Below are 21,489 nucleotides of genomic sequence, written 5' to 3' on the forward strand. Positions count from 1 at the left end.
AGTGTTTATTAATGATTTTGTCTCTTAACAGTAAACTATAGTGTCTATTAATGATGGTGTCTCTTAACATTAAACTATAGTGCTTATTAATGATGTTGTCTCTTAAATAGTGTTTATTAATGATTTTGTCTCTTAACAGTAAACTATAGTGTCTATTAATGATGGTGTCTCTTAACAGTAAACTATAGTGTTTATTAATGATTTTGTCTCTTAACAGTAAACTATAGTGTCTATTAATGATGGTGTCTCTTAACATTAAACTATAGTGTTTATTAATGATGGTGTCTCTTAACAGTAAACTATAGTGTCTATTAATGATGGTGTCTCTTAACAGTAAACTATAGTGTCTATTAATGATGGTGTCTCTTAACAGTAAACTATAGTGTTTATTAATGATGGTGTCTCTTAACAGTAAACTATAGTGTCTATTAATGATGGTGTCTCTTAACAGTAAACTATAGTGTTTATTAATGATTTTGTCTCTTAAATAGTGTTTATTAATGATTTTGTCTCTTAACAGTAAACTATAGTGTCTATTAATGATGGTGTCTCTTAACAGTAAACTATAGTGTATATTAATGATGGTGTCTCTTAACAGTAAACTATAGTGTTTATTAATGATTTTGTCTCTTAAAAGTAAACTATAGTGTCTATTAATGATGTTGTCTCTTAAAAGTAAATTATAGTGTTTACTAATGATGTCTCTTAACAGTAAACTATAGTGTTTACTAATGACACTGTCTCTAAATAGTGTGCACAAGGCTTTGCCACAGTTGGTCTCTTTATGCCCAGTTCTAATACTTCTAATACATTATATCATCTCCTTCATTCAGCCCCCTCATACTTAATTCCCTTGTCTTTTTTATCACAACAGTTTCTACCAGTGATTATTCTCCAACCACTCTTTCTCTTATCTTTTTTTCATTGGGTTTGAATTAAGGGTCCGTTACTCTGTGAAGAGCTTTGTTCATCATATTGTCTATCACAAGGCGCATTATGCACCAGTTTCATTCATGTAGTGTGGGAAAAGCCCCAGGAAGCAGAACGCAGACTAGTTCTAGCCTAGCTAGGAAAACAAGGAATGCTGGTGGTGGATCATACTCATACAGAAAGGATACAGTGGCTTGTGAAAGTATAGACCCCCCTTAGCATTTTCACTATTTTGTTGCCTTACAACTGGAATTAAAACAGATTTTTTGGGAGGTTTGTATCATTTCATAAACACAACATGCCTACCACTTTGAAGATGCAAAATATGTTTTATTGTGAAACAAACAAGAAATAACACAAAAAAAACAGAAAACTTTTAGTCTCATCTGACCAGAGTACCTTCTTCCATATGTTTGGGGTGACTCCCACATGCCTTTTGGCAAACACCAAACGTGTTTCCTTATTTTGTTCTATAAGTAATAGGCTTTTTTTCTGGCTACTCTTCCGTAAAGCCCAGCTCTGTGGAGTGTATGACTTAAAGTGGTCCTATGGACAGATACTCCAATCTCTGCTGTGGAGCTTTGCAGCTCCTTCAGAGTTATCTTTGGTCTCTTTGTTGCCTCTCTGATTAATGCCCTCCTTGCCTGGTCCGTAAGTTTTGGTGGGCGGCCCTCTCTTGGCAGGTTTGTTGTGGTGCCATATTCTTTTGACTTCTGAAGGTAATTGGTTGCACCAGATCTTATTTAGGTGCTTCATAGCAAAAGGGGTGAATACATATGCACGCACCACTTTTCCGTTTAAATATATATATATATTTTAAAACAAGTAATTTTTTTCACTTCACCAATTTGGACTATTTTGTTTATGTCCATTACATGAAATAAAAATAAAAATCCATTTAAATTACAGGTTGTAATGCAACAAAATAGGAAAAACGGCAAGGGGGATGAATACTTTTGCAAGGCACTGTATTATCTCTAACCAGATATGAAGTCCACAGGAGAGCAGCACTAGTAAATATGTTGTTGAGTGACGCAACACACAGCAGGGTGCGTTGGAGCCGTCGTGGCACATCTGCAGTACAATGCTAATTTGTGTCTCCAGATGGACAACCGGTTAATAACAAATCAATGGAACAAATCAATGGCACAATTAAAACTGTAATAATTGGATTAAGGGACAAATAGAGAGATCAACCATCTGCTTTGTTGTCATGGTCACTTGGCAGGCAGAACAAGCTTCCCCCTAAAGTCAGGAAAGCGGAGTCCCTGCCCATCTTCAGAAAACGTCTGAAACCCTACCTCTTTGAAGAGTATCTTAAATAACTCTAACAGGGCACTTCTCTTTCCTAAAATACTTTGTTGAGAGAAAATGTACTTGACACGATTGTGATGTGTTGTTGTCTCACCTAGCTTGAGTCAATGAGTATCAAACTCTTTGTTATGGCAAGCCTAAATTATTTCAAGAGTAAGCATTTGCTTAACAAGTCACATAATAAGTTGCATGGACTCCACACATACAGCTAATTGTAAGGTCCCTCAGTCAAGCTATTATTTTCAAACACAGATTCAATCACAAAGACCAGAGAGGTCTTTCAATGCCTCGCAAAGAAGGGCAGCTATTGGTAGATGGGGGAAAAAGTCATAAAGCAGACACTGAATATCCCTTTATTAATTACACTTTTGATGGTGTATCAATACAACCAGTCTTTACAAAGATACAGGCGTCCTTCCAAACTCAGTTGCCAGAGAGGAAGGAAACCACTCAGGGATTTCACCATGAGGCCAATGGTGACTAAAAAACAGCTTCAGAGTTTAATGGCTGTGATGGGAGAAAACTGAGGATGGATCAACCACATTGTAGTTACTCCACAATACTAACCTAATTGTCGGGGAGGAGAGAAGGAAGCCTGCACAGAATAAAAATATTACAAAACATGCATCCTGTTTGCAATAAGGCACTAAAGTAAAACTGCAAAAAATGTGGCAAAGAAATTAAATTTATGTCCTGAAAAGAAAGTGTTATGTTTGGGGCAAATCCAACACAACATATCACTGAATACCGCTCTTCATATTTTCAAGCATGGTGGTGGCTGCATCATGTTGTGGGTATGCTTGTCATCGGCAAGGACTAGGGAGTTTTTTAGGATAAAAAGAAACGGAATAGAGCTAAACACAGAATAAATCCTAGAGGAAAACCTGATTCACTCTGCTTTCCACCAGACACTGGGAGACAAATTCACCTTTCAGCAGGACAATAACCTAAAACACAAAGCCAAATATACACTGGAGTTGCGTACCAAGACAACATTGAATGTTCCTCTGTGGCCTAGGTCTGACTTAAATCAGCTTAAACATCAATGGCAAGACATGACAATGGCTGACTAGCCATGATCAACAACCAACTTGACAGAGCTTGAAGAATTTTTTAAAGAATAATGTGCAAATATTGTATAATCCCAGTGTGCAAAGGTGATTCCACTGTAGCTCTCAGGGGGGTGAAGACGTATTTACAGAGCATTTTGTGTAGATCGTTGACAGAAAATGACAATTAAATCCATGTTAATCTCACTTTGTAACACAACAAAATGTGGGAAAAGTCAAGAGGTTTGAATGCATTCTGAAGGCACTGTATCTGAAGATGAATGGACTAACTGTAAGTAGCTCTGGATAAGAGAGTCTGATGACTAAAATGTAAAAATGTAACACGGATGTAATGTCCAATCATCAGTTTTGGAGTGTTGATTGGTACCTCATTTTGGTTTGGTAAACACATTGATTAAGACGTTTATGGGTTTATTTTTTCTTTACTCAGCAAATAGCTTCATTATGCAAATGCATTTCCTGTGAATTAATATCTCTTTTGACAGAATCCTCTTGCTTATTTGGAGAAGCGTTCAGAAATTCATATACATTTACTAGGCAAACCTCATAGCTGGTAATACTGTATATTCCACATCCTTGAGGTGAACCAAATCAACATGTAAAAACACATAAGGGATAGTAAGAGAAGGAAATCTCTCAGTCCGTTAGCAAGCCAATGTCTTTGATTCCACATATCTCCAGCTCTTCAGAAAGTCCATGTAGTGATCTGGAATCACCTTCTGAGATCTATCTCACCAAGGAGAGCCCTGAGGGGATTTAGGATTGAACAGAACCATCTACAGGACATATCCTCCAATTGACCCTTAAATATTACACCACTGTTAACACTGAAGATGGTTCTTATATTGCAAATTATAATAAGACTGGCACTGCAATGTTAGTTACTTGTCAGAACAGAGTGAGAGGCCACTTACCTCCAGCCACTGTCCGTGGGACTGCATTTTGATGAGGACGCAGGGGTCTGGCTTGGACAGGGCGTCCCGGTCTGAGATGCCCTTGCAGGTCACCCGCAGCTCCACTTTGGCCAGGCACGGGCTGTTGAACAGACCAAGGGTGTTGGCCGCAGACTCATAGATGTTGCTCATGGTGTGTGTGTGTGTGGCGAGTCTTCTGCGAGGGAGACAAACACACATATCACAGTGATTACTGCACGCGCAGGCACGCACGCACGCACGCGCACACACACACACTTCCTCTACTTTATTCACAAATACACACAAACATCCCCAAACACTGTACATTCAGGAAACTTGATTATCACGAGGGCTCTTTGTTCCTTTAGAAGCCACTCCGCCCCCACAGCTGTCAAACTGCTGCTAATTATCCCATGCTGATTTGATGAGCACACCAGACAGGATATGATAGCATTTTCCTGTCCAGCAATCACCTAATTAATCTCAACCCTCCAATTAGACCGTCAAGGTAAATGAGATCCGTGAGATGTGAAGTGATGATCCCAATCAAGCTCTTGCTGCTCTTGCTGCTAGTGATGCTCTGATCCACCTCTACGCAGATGACACCATTCTGTATACTTCTGGCCCTTCTTTGGACACTGTGTTAACTAACCTCCAGACGAGCTTCAATGCCATACAACTCTCCTTCCATGGCCTCCAACTGCTCTTAAATGCAAGTAAAACTAAATGCATGCTCTTCAACCGATCACCGCCCGCACCTGCCGCCCGTCCAGCATCACTACTCTGGACTTAGAATATGTCGACAACTACAAATACCTAGGCGTCTGGTTAGATTGTAAACTCTCCTTCCAGACCCACATTAAGCATCTCCAATCCAAAATTAAATCTAGAATCGGCTTCCTATTTCGCAACAAAGCATCCTTCACTCATGCTGCCAAACATACCCTTGTAAAACTGACCACCCTACCGATCCTCGACTTCGGCAATGTCATTTACAAAATAGCCTCTAACAGTCTACTCACCAAATTGGATGCAGTCTATCACAGTGCCATCCGTTTTGTCACCAAAGCCCCTTACACCACCCACCACTACGACCTGTATGCTCTCGTTGGCTGGTCTTCGCTTCATATTCGTTGCCAAACCCACTGGCTCCAGGTCATCTATAAGTCTTTGCTAGGTAAAGCCCCACCTTATCTCAGCTCACTGGTCACCATAGCAGCACCCACCCGTAGCACACGCTCCAGCAGTTATATTTCACTGGTCACCCCCAAAGCCAATTCCTCCTTTAGCCGTCTTTCCAGTTCTTTGCTGCCAATGACTGGAAAGAATTGCAAAAATCACTGAAGCTGGAGTCTTATATCTCCCTCTCTAACTTTAAGCATCAGCTGTCAGAGCAGTTCACAGATCACTGTACCTGTACACAGCCAATCTGTAAATAGCCCATCCAACTACCTCATCCTCATACTGTTTTTTTATTTTTTTGCTCCTTTGCACCCCAGTATCTCTATTTGGACATTCATCTTCTGCACATCTATCACTCCAGTGTTTAATTGCTAAATTGTAATTATTTCACCACTATGGCCTATTTATTGCCTTACCTCCCTTATCTTACCTCATTTGCACACACTGTATATAGACTTTTCTATTGTGTTATTGACTGTATGTTTGTTTATTCCATGCTTAACTCTGTGTTGTTGTTTGTGTCGCACTGCTTTGCTTTATCTGGGCCAGGTCGCAGTTGTAAATGAGAACATGTTCTCAACTGACCTATCTGGTTAAATAAAGGTGAAAATCAAAAATCAAAATGGACTAATACCAGATCTCATGCTCGTGCAGTGATAGGCTATCTCTTATATCCCTTTGAGAGCGTGGGACTAGGTTCTATCTGCAAAAAGAGGATTCTGAGATAATTGGCATTGAAGTTCCAAACCCTCATTGGTTTGAATGGTGTCAGCTATTTTTTATCTTCTATTCTTTTGAACTTAACAACATGAATTGGGGTCATTTAGAGTACTGTATAGGTAGAGAACATAGAACAGAACAAGACTATGTCAATAACATAAATCTGACAAATATGCAGATAGAACCTTATAGTCCCAAGCTCTTGGCTTGAAAATAACTAATCGAAAGAAAGTGATACTATGGATCAGAAGACAACAGCAGCTTGTTAATTCAGACAAGGTTACCACCACTGTAGCCCTGGGGAAACAGACAGGGTTACCACCACTGTAGCCCTGGGGAAGCAGACAAGGTTACCACCACTGTAGCCCTGGGGAAACAGACATGGTTACCACCACTGTAGCCATGGGGAAACAGACAGGGTTACCACCACTGTAGCCCTGGGGAAACAGACATGGTTACCACCACTGTAGCCCTGGGGAAGCAGACAAGGTTACCACCACTGTAGCCCTGGGGAAACAGACAGGGTTACCACCACTGTAGCCCTAGGGAAACAGACAGGGTTACCACCACTGTAGCCCTGGGGAAACAGACAAGGTTTCCACCACTGTAGCCCTGGGGAAACAGACAAGGTTACCACCACTGTAGCCCTGGGGAAGCAGACAGGGTTACCACCACTGTAGCCCTGGGGAAACAGACAGGGTTACCACCACTGTAGCCCTGGGGAAACAGACAGGGTTACCACCACTGTAGCCCTGGGAAAACAGACAGGGTTACCACCACTGTAGCCCTGGGGAAACAGACAGGGTTACCACCACTGTAGCCCTGGGGAAACAGACAGGGTTACCACCACTGTAGCCCTGGGGAAACAGACAGGGTTACCACCACTGTAGCCCTGGGGAAGCAGACAGGGTTACCACCACTGTAGCCCTGGGGAAACAGACAAGGTTTCCACCACTGTAGCCCTGGGGAAACAGACAAGGTTACCACCACTGTAGCCCTGGGGAAGCAGACAGGGTTACCACCACTGTAGCCCTGGGGAAACAGACAGGGTTACCACCACTGTAGCCCTGGGAAAACAGACAGGGTTACCACCACTGTAGCCCTGGGGAAACAGACAGGGTTACCACCACTGTAGCCCTGGGGAAACAGACAGGGTTACCACCACTGTAGCCCTGGGGAAACAGACAGGGTTACCACCACTGTAGCCCTGGGGAAGCAGACAGGGTTACCACCACTGTAGCCCTGGGGAAACAGACGAGGACAGAAGATTCCACTTCCCTTTTCATTGAAACTGATAGAGAATGTGGTGTTCTAATCAAAGTGTCCTTCTCTGAGTAATTGGATTTAGCCTGACAGGCTAATAGCTAGCGACATCGCAGAATAACAGTCCCACCGACCGATCCCTGAGCAATTAAACGCTCCGTGGAGAGAGGTAGAGAGAGAGTGAGAGAGAGAGAGAGAGAGAGAGAGAGAGAGAGAGAGAGAGAGAGAGCACATTTATCGGACACCACAGCCTCTAGGCAATCTGCTCTTCTTGTCTGAGGGATTTTTACAAACCATAGGAACACCGTTAGTGGGCATCAGAATATCTGAAAACTGATTATCTATTCATCAGCTACAGTCCCTCAATTATCCAATAGAAACTCTCGTTTGCAACTGTTGGACCACTGAATACACCTAGATCAGCTAGATGCAGGCAAGAGTGTGCAAGGTGGTATTGAATGTGTCATTGTCGGACACCTTGATTACTCCAATTGTTATTTTGACCTGTGCACCTATGTTGTAAACGTTCATTCATAGGTGAGGTTGTAGCAACCTCATGATGGGTATAGGGAAAATTAGAGTATCATGTAGTAGTCTAAACCTATTGATGTTACATTGCGCTGAGTGAATGGAATTTGAATGACAGTCATCCAATATGCTGTAATAGAAATGCCATGCTCGTAAAAAAGAGAATCGTCCTCCCTCATCTTAAACGTCAATGACCGCCACTGAAGCTCATCCATCAAAACCTCCGTCCTCCATCATCCATCATCCAGCCACCAGAAGCTCCATAACCAGCTGACAGGGTCGTACATTACAACTAAATGAACAGCCATGTTTACATACTGTAAATCCATGAAAAACTCTTTCCCAGGCATACACACTGCCAGCATATCAATATTAACCATCCTTCACACACATACACAGGACAAGTGCACAGCTAGTGAACGACAGTGAGTAAATAAACAACAACAAATACTTTCCCAGTGGCACTGACTTTGCTGATAAATACTTTGTTGAGAGAAAATGTACTTGATACGATTGTGATGTGTTGTTGTCTCACCTAGCTATGTTAAAATGAATGCACTCGCTCTGGATAAGAGTGTCTGCTAAATGACCCCAAAATAAATAATGAACAGACAGGCACCGACGACCTGACTCCCCTGCACTTCTGGTCGATTTTTCAAGAACTGTCGTTGTTTTCTGGCTGAGGCCCATGCTATTTCTGTTCTGCTCAAGTAGGCTACTTGCAGGAGCCAACTCTATTCTAGGACACGCCTGTAGCAATGTGCTTCTATGTTTGTAAACGCAGGTGTGTGTATTTGTCTATACAGTATGTGGGATTATAGATGTATATGTGTGCATACTGTTGAAGTGTGTGTGTGTGTGTGTGTGTGTGTGTGTGTGTGTGTGTGTGTGTGTGTGTGTGTGTGTGTGCCTGAGACCCCTGACCTCAGACAGTGGCAACCTGTAAAGGCTTTGTTAACAGCTGTGACTGGATGTGCTGCTGCTCTTTGTCACAGCAGGCCTCATAAAAGTGCTGATGCAGGCACCATGGCAACGTATTACAGACAGAACACTGGCTGTTGCCGGCACCCTGGTGTTCAATAGCAGAAGATCAAGAACAAAGAAGCACAACTCAATTGAACACATTGACCTTCATCGAGGGAAGATAATCTACTCTGGAAGTCCAGCGGACATAATGGCATTAGCCATTCTGGATATGAATGTCTGCTAAATGAATGTCATGTCTAATGTTTCATTTCCAGAGCTGTACTGTGTAAATCCCATTCTGCCTGTCTCCTGCCATCGCACTCTCGGCCTGGTGATCAGCAGCACTCCCCCTGGTCAGGTCTCACAGAGGCTTTAGGTTCATCTCCACAACATGAGCTGGAAATCCCAGAAGATTGGAGAGGTTTTGCTGGAATCCAGCAGGATATCCTTCCATTGCCTGCTTGACCCCCAGCAGCTCAGTGTGATCTGAGCATGAGGAAGGACTTTATCTGCTCCATGTTCCTTCTTTCAGACGTCAGCATATCACCTGAGCTATAGGCTACCCACGCTAAGTCAGGTACAGATGTAGGATCTTCATTTGAGACAGTTATGTACAGCAGGAAAATAATCCTGCAGCAACAGGAAATGTGGATAACTATGTGGATTATAGTTAATGGAAATGTTTTTCTTTTTTTTTCTCATTTGGGCAAATCAAATCTGACATTTTAAACCTTGAATAAACTACAAGTTTTACATTTCCTGCATTGCAGGAAAGTTCTCCTATAATAGAGTGATCCAATTACATCCTACACCTGTATCACTCCCCCTGCTACTGGATAAATCATTATCATTGTCACATTATTGCCAGTCAGTTACAGTATCATTTCCCTCCTGTTCAGCTCCACTTCCTGAGCCAGGAGGCCAGTAATCCTGGAGGATATCAGATGTTATTCACAGCAAACCCAACATAATCTGATTACAGTATATCATTTCAAAACACGGTTGAAATACAAACGTCAATCATCTGAATGTTACGCATTCTCCTTCCTCTCTCATTACCCATGATGCCTGAGGCTCAGGGCTGGGGATGACATCATTTATTCTCATGGTTGATGAGATGGACTGATGGTGTGAGAATGTTATGGGGGAGTATGAGCTGCCACTCACACTAACCTCCATGCTCCATTGGAATAGACACTAAATGGGTCTGCTTATTGCCTGTGTCAACACCATGGGGGTAGAGGCATTGCCTGACTGAAGTTAGGGTTAAGGATTGGGCAATATTGCTACCGTAAGAAATGTACCCGTTTCTTATAATTAGCATATTCTTTGCAGATAATCTGGACGCTACTATGAACTTGAACTATTCATTGCATAATGAGCTCTGACTCGAATGTGGTCTGTATATTTCACAGTTGCCATGGAAGCAAGGGGAAGGGATCCCCTTTTTTTCCAACCTTCATTCTAAAACTCTCACAGCGTCAGACACACCTTGCTACCAAACCCTCTGCTGTTGTACTGTACTGTCAAAGTTGAGTTCCATTTCCACCCCTGACCACCACTTCTACGTGTCATGCCAGGAGAACAGACAAATATACAACTGCATCCTGAGTTCCTTGGAAAGCCCTGCAGCTCACTGCATATTTTTGAACCCAGTTAAGCAAAATTCCGACGCTAGTAATTACCCTTTCACTGAATGAGTGATGAATGAACCCGTCCATGTGATTCAAACCTGGTTCCACTAACAAAGGCCTGGCTCTTACGCTGCGTATTTAATCATTGGGGAGGGTAATGGGTTCAGAAGCAACTTTAGAAGTAAAGCTTGGATCAGTTTCAGATGAAAGGAGAGAGGAATATCCCTGCCTGGTGTTGGTGTGTTGTGTGTTGTCATTCAACGAGGTGTCAGAATGAGGTGAGTACCAATGGAGGCTGCCAAGGGGAGGACGGCTCATAAAAATGTCTGGAATGTCGTGTAATGGCTGGAATGGAGTGAATGGAATGGTATCAAACACATGAAAACCATCCTCCCCTCAGCAGCTTCCACTGGTGGGTAGATACTACATTCAACATGTCACTCCCACTGGTGGGTAGATACTACGTTCAACATGTCACTCCCACTGGTGGGTAGATACTACGTTCAACATGTCACTTCCACTGGTGGGTAGATACTACGTTCAACATGTCACTTCCACTGGTGGGTAGATACTACGTTCAACATGTCACTTCCACTGGTGGGTAGATACTACGTTCAACATGTCACTTCCACTGGTGGGTAGATACTACGTTCAACATGTCACTTCCACTGGTGGGTAGATACTACGTTCAACATGTCACTTCCACTGGTGGGTAGATACTACGTTCAACATGTCACTCCCACTGGTGGGTAGATACTACGTTCAACATGTCACTCCCACTGGTGGGTGGATACTACGTTCAACATGTCACTCCCACTGGTGGGTAGATACTACATTCAACATGTCACTTCCACTGGTGGGTAGATACTACGTTCAACATGTCACTCCCACTGGTGGGTAGATACTACGTTCAACATGTCACTCCCACTGGTGGGTAGATACTACGTTCAACATGTCACTCCCACTGGTGGGTAGATACTACATTCAACATGTCACTTCCACTGGTGGGTAGATACTACGTTCAACATGTCACTCCCACTGGTGGGTAGATACTACGTTCAACATGTCACTTCCACTGGTGGGTAGATACTACGTTCAACATGTCACTCCCACTGGTGGGTAGATACTACATTCAACATGTCACTTCCACTGGTGGGTAGATACTACGTTCAACATGTCACTCCCACTGGTGGGTGGATACTACGTTCAACATGTCACTCCCACTGGTGGGTAGATACTACATTCAACATGTCACTCCCACTGGTGGGTAGATACTACGTTCAACATGTCACTCCCACTAGTGGGTAGATACTACGTTCAACATGTCACTCCCACTGGTGGGTAGATACTACGTTCAACATGCCACTCCCACTGGTGGGTAGATACTACGTTCAACATGTCACTCCCACTGGTGGGTAGATACTACATTCAACATGTCACTCCCACTGGTGGGTGGATACTACGTTCAACATGTCACTCCCACTGGTGGGTAGATACTACATTCAACATGTCACTCCCACTAGTGGGTAGATACTACATTCAACATGTCACTCCCACTGGTGGGTAGATACTACGTTCAACATGTCACTCCCACTGGTAGAATGTTACAGCTACACTACAACACTACACTACACTGCTGTGGGCCGGGTACTCTAGTGACCTGCAGCACAAACTACATCAGATAACCATCCCTGTTGATATTAGGTGACTGGAAACCGTACCGACCCTGCCCTGTTAATCCATCCAGGGTGAATGAAGGATGCTCAGAACTTCATACAGATGAAATAAAACACCACCAGGTTCCACAGCCCAACTCAGTTGCATAATAACGCAGATTGGCAAGAGCAGGTACGGTGACAGGTAGATATGACCTCATTGTTGCTGGACATATTTGAAGTACTGTTACCAACACATTTTCCTGCAACACTGGCAAAAGATATGATCGATGTAGCCTTTCCTACAACCAGTCAATTATTCAACCTTGAAAAAAAAGCCTTGAATCTACAGGCAGGTGTCACACATAATAAACTAGACCTTTGTAAAACTGGGGGAATTCCATCATCAGAAACATTTTGATCAACAAAGTGAATTATAACAGATATTATTAACAAATCTTCAATATCAACAATTTTCAATGCATGTTTATGCAAATACTTTGTCATTGATTCTAAACTCACCTTATAAAAACATGAACAAAAATAATCCCAAACCAGTGATGCTGACAAAAAAAAACTTTTCAAATTCAAAGGCTCCAATTTGAGCAAACTCGGCTAAGAAAGATGACTTCACCACACAGAGAACCAAACCCCATTCTCAATCCATTGTTTATATCAGCAGCGATAGAGGAACCTGCCCTATTGACGTTCAATGTAGTTGTGTCTCCCCCTTTCCTCTTTATGAAAGACGGTTGGAGAACAGTCCCAAAGATTATTTCACTGGCTCCCGCATCACTTCAGATGCACCCTCTTCTTCAATGAGATGTTGCTGCGCACCATGCTATCACTAACTCGACAATACTGCCCTCTGGTGGCTGGCGTTTTAAATTAGTTTACACCTCCTGCCACACTTGAAATATCTTGTGCTTCGTACCCACCACATACTCTCAAAATGATAAATAGATGCTTTCACGTTAGTTCACCACTCTGTATTGATCTGTCAGAAAGCCATTCGTCAGATCTTGTTCACTCTATGGTAATCGGCCACTCACACATAGCCCTAGGTTTAGTGACTAATTCCCCCCCCCCCCCCTTAAAAGATTTAGATGCACTATTGTAAAGTGGCTGTTCCACTGGATGTCATTAGGTGAATGCACCAATTTGTAAGTCGCTCTGGATAAGAGCGTCTGCTAAATGACTTAAATGTAAATGTAAATGTAATTATGTTATTAATTGCTCTTGAGGAAAAGACAGAGGATATGAGGGGTGTAAGTATTGATAGGCTTACGAAACACGTTTTTACTATACTGAACAACATTATAAACAAAACATGCAACAATTTAAAAGATTGTACTGAGGTACAGTTCATATAAGGAAATCAGTCAATTGAAATACATTCATTAGGCCATAATCTATGGATTTCACATGACAGGGAATAGAGACATGCTTCTGTTGGTCACAGATACCTTAAAATAAAGGTAGGGGTGTGGATCAGAAAACCAGTCAGTATCTGGTGTGACCGCCATTTGCCTCATGCATGGACACATCTCATTGGCATAGAGTTGATCAGACTTTTGATTGTGGCCTGCGGAATGTTGTCCCACTCCTCTTCAATGGCTGTACAAAGTTGCTGGATATTGGCGGGAACTGGAACACACTGTCGTACACGTCGATCTAGAGCATCCCAAATATGCTCAATGGGTGGCATGTCTGGTGAGTATGCAGGCCATGGAAGAACTGGGACATTTTCAGCTTCCAGGAATTGTGTAAAGATCCTTGCAACATAGGGCTGTGCATTATCATGCTGAAACATGAGTTGATGGTGGAGGATGAATGGTACGACAATGGGCCTCAGGATCTCGTCACGGTATCAAATTGCCATCGATAAAATGCAATTGTGCTCGTTGTCTGTAGCTTAAGCCTGCCCATACCATAACCACATCGCCACCATGGGGCACTCTGTTCACAATGTTGACATCAGCAAACTGCCCGCCCACACAACACCAGACACTTGGTCTGCGGTTGTGAGGCAGGTTGAACTACTGACAAATTCTCTTAAACTACTGACAAATTCTATAAAATGATGTTGGAGGTGGCTTATAATAGAGAAATTAACATTAAATTCTATGGCAACAGCTCTGGTGGGTATTCCTGGAGTCAGAAGGCCAATTGCACGCTCCCTAAAAACATGGCATTGTGTAGTTTGACAAAACTGCACATTTTAGAGTGGCCTTTTTATTTTTTATTTTTTTTTATCCCCTTTTCTCCCCAATTTTCGTGGTATCCAATCGCTAGTAATTACTATCTTGTCTCATCGCTACAACTCCCGTACGGGCTCGGGAGAGACGAAGGTCGAAAGTCATGCGTCCTCCGAAGCACAACCCAACCAAGCCGCACTGCTTCTTAACACAGCGCGCCTCCAACCCGGAAGCCAGCCGCACCAATGTGTCGGAGGAAACACCGTGCACCCGCCCCCCTCGGTTAGCGCGCACTGCACCCGGCCCGCCACAGGAGTCGCTGGAGCGCGATGAGACAAGGATATCCCTACCGGCCAAACCCTCCCTAACCCGGACGACGCTAAGCCAATTGTGCGTCGCCCCACGGACCTCCCGGTCGCGGCCGGCTGGACAGAGCCTGGGCGCGAACCCAGACTCTGGTGGCGCAGCATAGCACTGCGATGCAGTGCTCTAGACCACTGCGCCACCCGGGAGGCCAGAGTGGCCAGAGTGGCCAGCACAAGATGATCATGAAGTTTAATCAGCTTCTTGATATGCCACAACTGTCAGGTGGATGGATTATCTTGGCAAAGGAGAAATGCACACTAACAGGGATGTAAGGATATTTGTGCACAACATTTGAGAGAAATATGCTTTTTTGTGCGTATGGACAATTTCTGGGATGTTTTATTTCAACACATGAAACATGGGACCAACACTTTACATGTTGCGTTTATATTTTTGTTTAGTGTACATTGCTATGACATCATTGGTAGGCTATTTCCATGACATTATTGAATGATGAATAACAATGAAAGGGTAAATGTGAGTATTTATTGATATTATATCAACGTTATTGGGGGGGGGGGGGGGGGTAGAAATGTGTCATAGCAGATGGACTGCTTTCTGATCAGTTACAGTTACAAAAGCTCATTAAACTTCAAATAATCAGGAGTTATAGGAGGACGGCTCATTGTAATGGCTGGAAAGAAATGAATGGAACGGTGTCAAACATGTGGTTTCCATATGTTTGATCTGTTTGATACCGTTCCATGAACTCCATTCCAGACGTTACAATGAGCCGTCCTCCTATGGCTCCAGAGCGACTACAGTTCATTGATTCATTTTAAGATAGCTAGGTGAGAGAACCACATACAGTATCACAGTCAGAGAAAGTCACTTTTCCTCAAAGCAGCTATCAGCAGAGTCACCTGTTGCAACCTCTAATGGGTTGGGACACTGTCCGAGGTCACCTAGATAAGATTACTGTCATGTACAATGACATTTTAGTAGATTGATTTTAGGAAAGTTAATATTTCAACGCCATTTTCAGGGTCATGTTTTATTGTTTTGTTGATACGGTGGATTGCCTTGGACAGAAGCTGTTGGTGGAGTATTTTGGACAGCAAAGGTTAAATAAAAAATAAGATCTGTCTACTCAGGTACAAGGCATAGAAGTAGAAGCTGTTAAATCCCTTGTTTAACCTCAGGGCTCTGGCATGCTGTTTAGAGCATCATTACAGGGTCCTACCCGACCCATTACTTCACCCACAACTAAAGATAACTCTACCTATATGCTGAGTAGCTGAGTAGACAGATCTTAGTCTTGGGTTAACGACACTCTTGGGTCCATAGACTAATTTCTAGGCATCTTAGGTGAAATCTCTCTTCAGATAACAATTGATAACACCCCTCCTGTCTATTAAAGCAAGGCACATTCAAGGTTTGTCCTTTGAAGATAACACTCAGAACGCATGTTATCTTCCTGACCACAATGATGACTATAAACGACATCCATCAAGCTCAACAGGATTAGTTAGTGCAGACAAGCCAAAACATCAAGATGTGGTTGGATTTGTATTTGGGAATGGCAGTTTTTCTCAGTGTAGAGTGCAAACCATTGAACAAGGGGACACACAACAAGTTGCTAGTGATCTCCTTTGATGGTTTCCGATGGGACTATGATCAAGACGTAGACACCCCTCACATGGACAAGTTAGTGGAAGATGGAGTGAAGGCAAAGTACATCACCCCTCCGGCTATCACCATGACGTCCCCATCTCATTTTACCACCATAACTGGTAAGGCAGAAGAGTTACAAAATGCTATTGACTTGTTGCGTGCATTTGAGCAGCTTGTTTGAAGTTCTCAACCAGGTGCATATTAATACAAAATAAGAAGTATTTCCTTGGGTAAAATGTGACTACGGGCCCAAGTTACTGTTTCTAAACTGGTTTTGAAGTCAAATGTAGCCTACTACTGTAGATGGATTATTGACAATTGATTTCTTTGGTCAAATATTTCAGTTTTTTCATAAAAACAGTTTTGTTTGTGGCATGTGCCCAGAAAATCCCAGTCCTGACCATGATCTCACTCACGTTACAAAGTAGCCTCACTTGCCAGTGTTCTGGGTGGCAGGTAGCCTAGTGGTTAAGAGCCGACTAGGTGAAAAAATCTGTTGATGTGCCCTTGAGCACAGCACTTAACCATAATTGCTCCTGTAAGTCGCTCTTATCTCTGCTAAATGACTAAAATGTAAATGAAATGTTCTTTCAGATTTTTAGGACAATCTATTATGTCGTTCTGCCCCTGAACAAGGCAGTTAACCCACTGTTCCTAGGCCGTCATTGAAAATAAGAATTTGTTCTTAACTGACTTGCCTAATTAAATAAAAGGTAAAATTAAAATTAAATAAATAAAATGTACACTGTATATGTGCACATACTGTACATATCCTTCGGGTCCTAATTATTTAAATACAAATCTCTTCAAACGTGCTGCTTACTTTATCTCTGGGCAATTGACCTCACTTTAATCTGACCCGAGAGTTATTCCTGAGAAATGGAAATCACCTTATGTTTTCATTTGTTAATGCAGGAAAACCCCACAAATCTACAGACAATTTCTAAATGTTCTCTTATATGACAGTGATAAAAAATAAGTATAGTACAGCAATTAAAGTTGTAAATGCCATCTTCGATATCCTTGATAAGACACATCACTGAGGTTTTGGATACTGTTTATCATAATGTCATGATGAAAAGACAATTCAAACTGGAAGGTTGCTGGCATTAGAAAATATTTACATATCATTCTATTTTCTTCTCATATCTCTCACAGGGAGATGGATAGAGGATCATGGAGTTGTTCACAATATGATGTTTAATTCCACAACTCATCAGAAAGTCGGCCATAAAGCTACCTTGAAGAGGTCTGAGTGGTGGGACAATGGAGCCTTACCGTTGTGGATTACAGCACAGAACCAGGTGAGGAACTGGTCATGATTTGATCCTGGACATAAAATATCACAAGTGTTATTTGTCTAATATGCAGATTTAGCTTACAGTCCTCCTACTGACAGCTACAGAAACCACTGTCAGACTATTACAATGACCCCCCCCCCCCCCATAGTCACTTCACCCCTACCTACATGTACAAATTACCTCAACTAACCTGTACCCCTGCACACTGACTCGGTACCGGTACCCCCTGTATATACGCTCGTTATTGTTATGTTATTGTGTTTTTATAATTTATAGAATTTTTTACATTAGTTTATCTGGTAAATATTTTCTTAAACTCTTCTTGAACTACACTGTTGGTTAAGAGCTTGTAAGTAAGCATTTCACGGTAAGGTCTACACTTGTTGTATTCGGCGCATGTGACAAATAAAGTTTGATTTGACTTGATTATTTTTATGTGAAGGAAGTAGCTCTGATGAAAGTTAAGACCCCTACTACACCCTGTAATTAGAAGCATACATACAAGCATTGTCACGTCCTGACCTTAGAGATCCTTTTAATTCTCTATTTGGTAGGTCAGGGTGTGACTAGGGTGGGAAATCTATGTTTATATTTCTTTGTTGGCCGAGTATGGTTCCCAATCAGAGGCAGCTGTCTCTGATTGGGGATCATACTTAGGCAGCCCTTTTTCCCACCTTCAGTTGTGGGATCTTGTCTTTTTATGTTGCAGTTGTTGCACTCCTAGCTTTACGTTCGTTGAGTTTTTTATTGTTTTTTTGGTGGAACATTTATATGAAAGAAAATGTACGCCTACCACGCTGCACCTTGGTCTTCATTTAACGACGGACGTAACAAGCATACATACCTTTTCTCTTTCAGGGCCTGAAGACAGGTTCCTTTTTCTTTCCAGGAGGAGGAGCCAACTACAGTGGTCAAAGTGTAAACCGGGCGGTGGTTGAGGAAACAGGTCAACAAGATGATAACGAAACAGAGTGGCATCAGAATATTGACACTGTTTTGAGCTGGTTCACCAAAGAAGATTTTGACTTTGTGACTCTGTACTATGGAGAGCCTGACAACGTGGGCCATGCCAAAGGACCAGACCATCCTGACAGGAAAACCATAATAAAGCAGATTGACCGCACCATCGGATACCTGAGGGAGGCCATCCAGCGAGATGGTTTGACAGACAACCTGAACATCATCATAACCTCTGACCATGGCATGACCACCGTTAAAAAAAGACCTCTTGTAGATGAGATAATCCTCTCTAAATACCTGAATTTCTTCAACTTGGTTTATTTTGAGCTCCTTGACTACGGTGGGTTTGGAATGATCACACCGAAGAAAGGAAAGGAACAGCAGGTTTATGATGCTCTCATGAAGGCCCCAAACCTCACAGTCTACAAGAAGGAAGATATGCCAGAGAACTTTCATTTGTCCAAGAATGACAGAATGCAGCCTATTATTGTCATTGCTGATCTAGGTTTCAACTTAAACTCGGTAGGTACTGGTATTAACTTTAAAGACACTTCATATACTATGTATAAAGTAAAAAATAGTCAAGTAAAAATATCACAGATTAAAAAAATAAAAACAATTATGATATGCATGTAATTTCAACAGCGGTTGATCGTCTACGTAAACAAAGGAGATCATGGATTCCACATGGACGAAATGGACATGAAGACCATCTTCCGTGCTTTTGGACCAGATTTCAAGAAGAGTTATCTGTCCGAGCCCTTTGACAGTGTCCACATCTACCCTCTAATGTGCAAGCTGCTGCAGATAGATCCAGCCCCTAACAATGGCTCCCTTTCTGTCACTGAGGGCATGCTGGTTCAGAACGGTACGACTGTGAGCTGCTCCTAGAAAGCATTTTAGTATCAAAATGCATGACAGTGTCTATGAATGAATTGTAATACAGGAAGATATCAACCTTAATGTGTGCTCCACTGATGATACTTCTTGTATAAGATAATTATCAAGACTGATATGAGAAATGGTTATATCACATAACTAATGGCACCATTCTTCTCTACACAGGTGGGAGAAGAAATCATATGTCCCTTGGTGTTTTGGCATCGATATTTGTCTACATTTTATTTGTCATGTAGTTATTTATGATGTCGGTTATTTTCCGTAATGTTCATTAACTGAAAGCAATTGCATAGTTGAATCAATCATAACCAAAACTCCAACAGATATTTTTAAGGAGGATCACATTCACTATGATTTCACAACAATATCCATCTGATTGTATTATACACTCAGTTCCCAGTTTACTGCGCCGTTATTTGCCTGTTTGTAGCTTGCACAATTCTTGCCATTCTCCTTCGAACTCTCAACAACGATCTGTTTTCGCCCATAGGACTGCCGCTGATCGGATGTTTTTTGTTTGTCGCACCATTCTTGGTAAATCCTAGACACTGTCGTGCATAATAAGCCCAGGAGGCCGGACGTTTCTGAGACACTGGAATCGGCGCGCCTGGAATCGACGATCATACATACCATGCTCAAAGTCGCTTAAGTCACTCGTTTTGCCCATTTTAAAGTTCAAGCCTGCTTCATACACTGTGTACAAAACATTAAGAACACCTTCCTAATATTGAGTTGCATGTCTATGTCATGGAAAGAGCAGGTATTCTTAATGTTTTGGACACTCAGTGTATAGCAAGCCACAGCCACGTGACACACTGTCTGTAGAAGCTAACCATTTTTGGGAACGGGGTGGTGTACCTAACAAACTGCCAACTGAGTGTATGTTTAATAATCAAACCAGTCAGCATTGGCTCAAATAACTTTGTCTAGAACCTACATTTAATAATGACACCTGCCCACTGATGGTTCAGGAGTTTCAAGTAGCCTGATACCGATACTTTCATTCTAAATGTCAAATTTTATTTGGAGTCATATTTTATTTAAATAATTGTTCCGACTGTATATTTATTTGTTATTATGCTTTAATAAATGTGCATGATGAATGAGTATTGCAGATTTAAAAATAAAATGTTTAACAGGAAACAGGATTTGGATCTAAGGTGTTATTATCCCCAGCTGGGGATATCATTTAAAAAAAATTTTTTTAACCAATATTTAACTAGGCAAGTCAGTTAAGAACTAATTATTTTAAGAACAAATTCTCATTTACAATGACGGCCTAGGTACAGTGGGTTAACTGCCTTGTTTAGGGGCAGTTAGACAGATTTTTACCTTGTCAGCTCGGGGATTAAATCTAGCAACCTTTCGGTTATTGGCCCCACGCTCTAAACACTAGGCTACCTGCTGCCCCAACTGTATATACATATTCCAACAAATGGAAATGTTACAGAACAGACTAATCTGAAAACACAGATGGAGGAAATATAAAAGGTACATGTGTAAATAATCTCCCTGTTTGCCTTTTATTTCATACTAAATATTATGAAAGCCTCCCTTACAAAAACAAATTGCAGTTTTGAAACTGCAGTAAAAGTGTAGTAACTGCAGTTAACTGTGGTATTTTGGACATAGTAATTGCAGAATAACTGCACTCTAATTAAGCAAAAGGCACGAGGGGGTGTGGTATATGGCCAATATACCATGGCTAAGGGCTGTTCTAACGCACGACCTGGACACAGCTCTTAGCCATGGTATATTGGCCATATACCACAAACCCCTGAGGTACCTTATTGCTATTATAAACTTGTTACCAACGGAATTAGAACAGTAAAAATAAATGTTTTGTCATACCCGTGGTATAACTGCAGTTATACTGCACTCTGACTCTTTCAATTACAGTCTGACCAGGTGAATCCAGGTGAAAGCTATGATCCCTTATTAATGTCACTTGTTAAATCCACTTCAATCAGTGTA

At 42.0% G+C, this 21,489-nt stretch overlaps 2 protein-coding genes across 5 annotated transcripts in view; one reads left to right on the forward strand and one right to left on the reverse strand.

Moving 5' to 3' along the window:
• The window catches only part of cpne4a (copine IVa), a 91,222-nt gene extending 78,249 nt beyond the window's left edge, over positions 1-12,973 (reverse strand). For 2 of the 4 annotated variants that reach the window (XM_071396306.1, XM_071396303.1), the window contains exons 1-2: positions 12,699-12,970; positions 4,229-4,424 (exon numbers count right to left, since the gene is read on the reverse strand). In XM_071396306.1, coding sequence (XP_071252407.1) covers positions 4,229-4,399 — 171 coding nt within the window. In that variant the 5' untranslated portion in view covers positions 4,400-4,424; positions 12,699-12,970. Of the gene's footprint in view, positions 1-4,228; positions 4,425-12,698 lie in introns of all 4 variants that reach the window. The other 2 variants (XM_071396304.1, XM_071396302.1) reach the window with 2 other exon arrangements.
• Positions 12,974-16,235: 3,262 nt separating this feature from the next.
• LOC139572265 (ectonucleotide pyrophosphatase/phosphodiesterase family member 7-like) lies at positions 16,236-20,497 on the forward strand. The gene is made up of 5 exons (XM_071394909.1): positions 16,236-16,473; positions 17,513-17,658; positions 18,514-19,137; positions 19,261-19,483; positions 19,681-20,497. The coding sequence occupies exons 1-5, from the start codon at positions 16,236-16,238 to the stop codon at positions 19,749-19,751; spliced, it is 1,302 nt and encodes a 433-aa protein (XP_071251010.1). The 3' UTR covers positions 19,752-20,497.
• Positions 20,498-21,489: the final 992 nt, after the last annotated feature.

This window comes from Salvelinus alpinus, chromosome 4 (genome assembly GCF_045679555.1).
Source record: "Salvelinus alpinus chromosome 4, SLU_Salpinus.1, whole genome shotgun sequence".
Taxonomy (NCBI): Eukaryota; Metazoa; Chordata; class Actinopteri; order Salmoniformes; family Salmonidae; genus Salvelinus; species Salvelinus alpinus.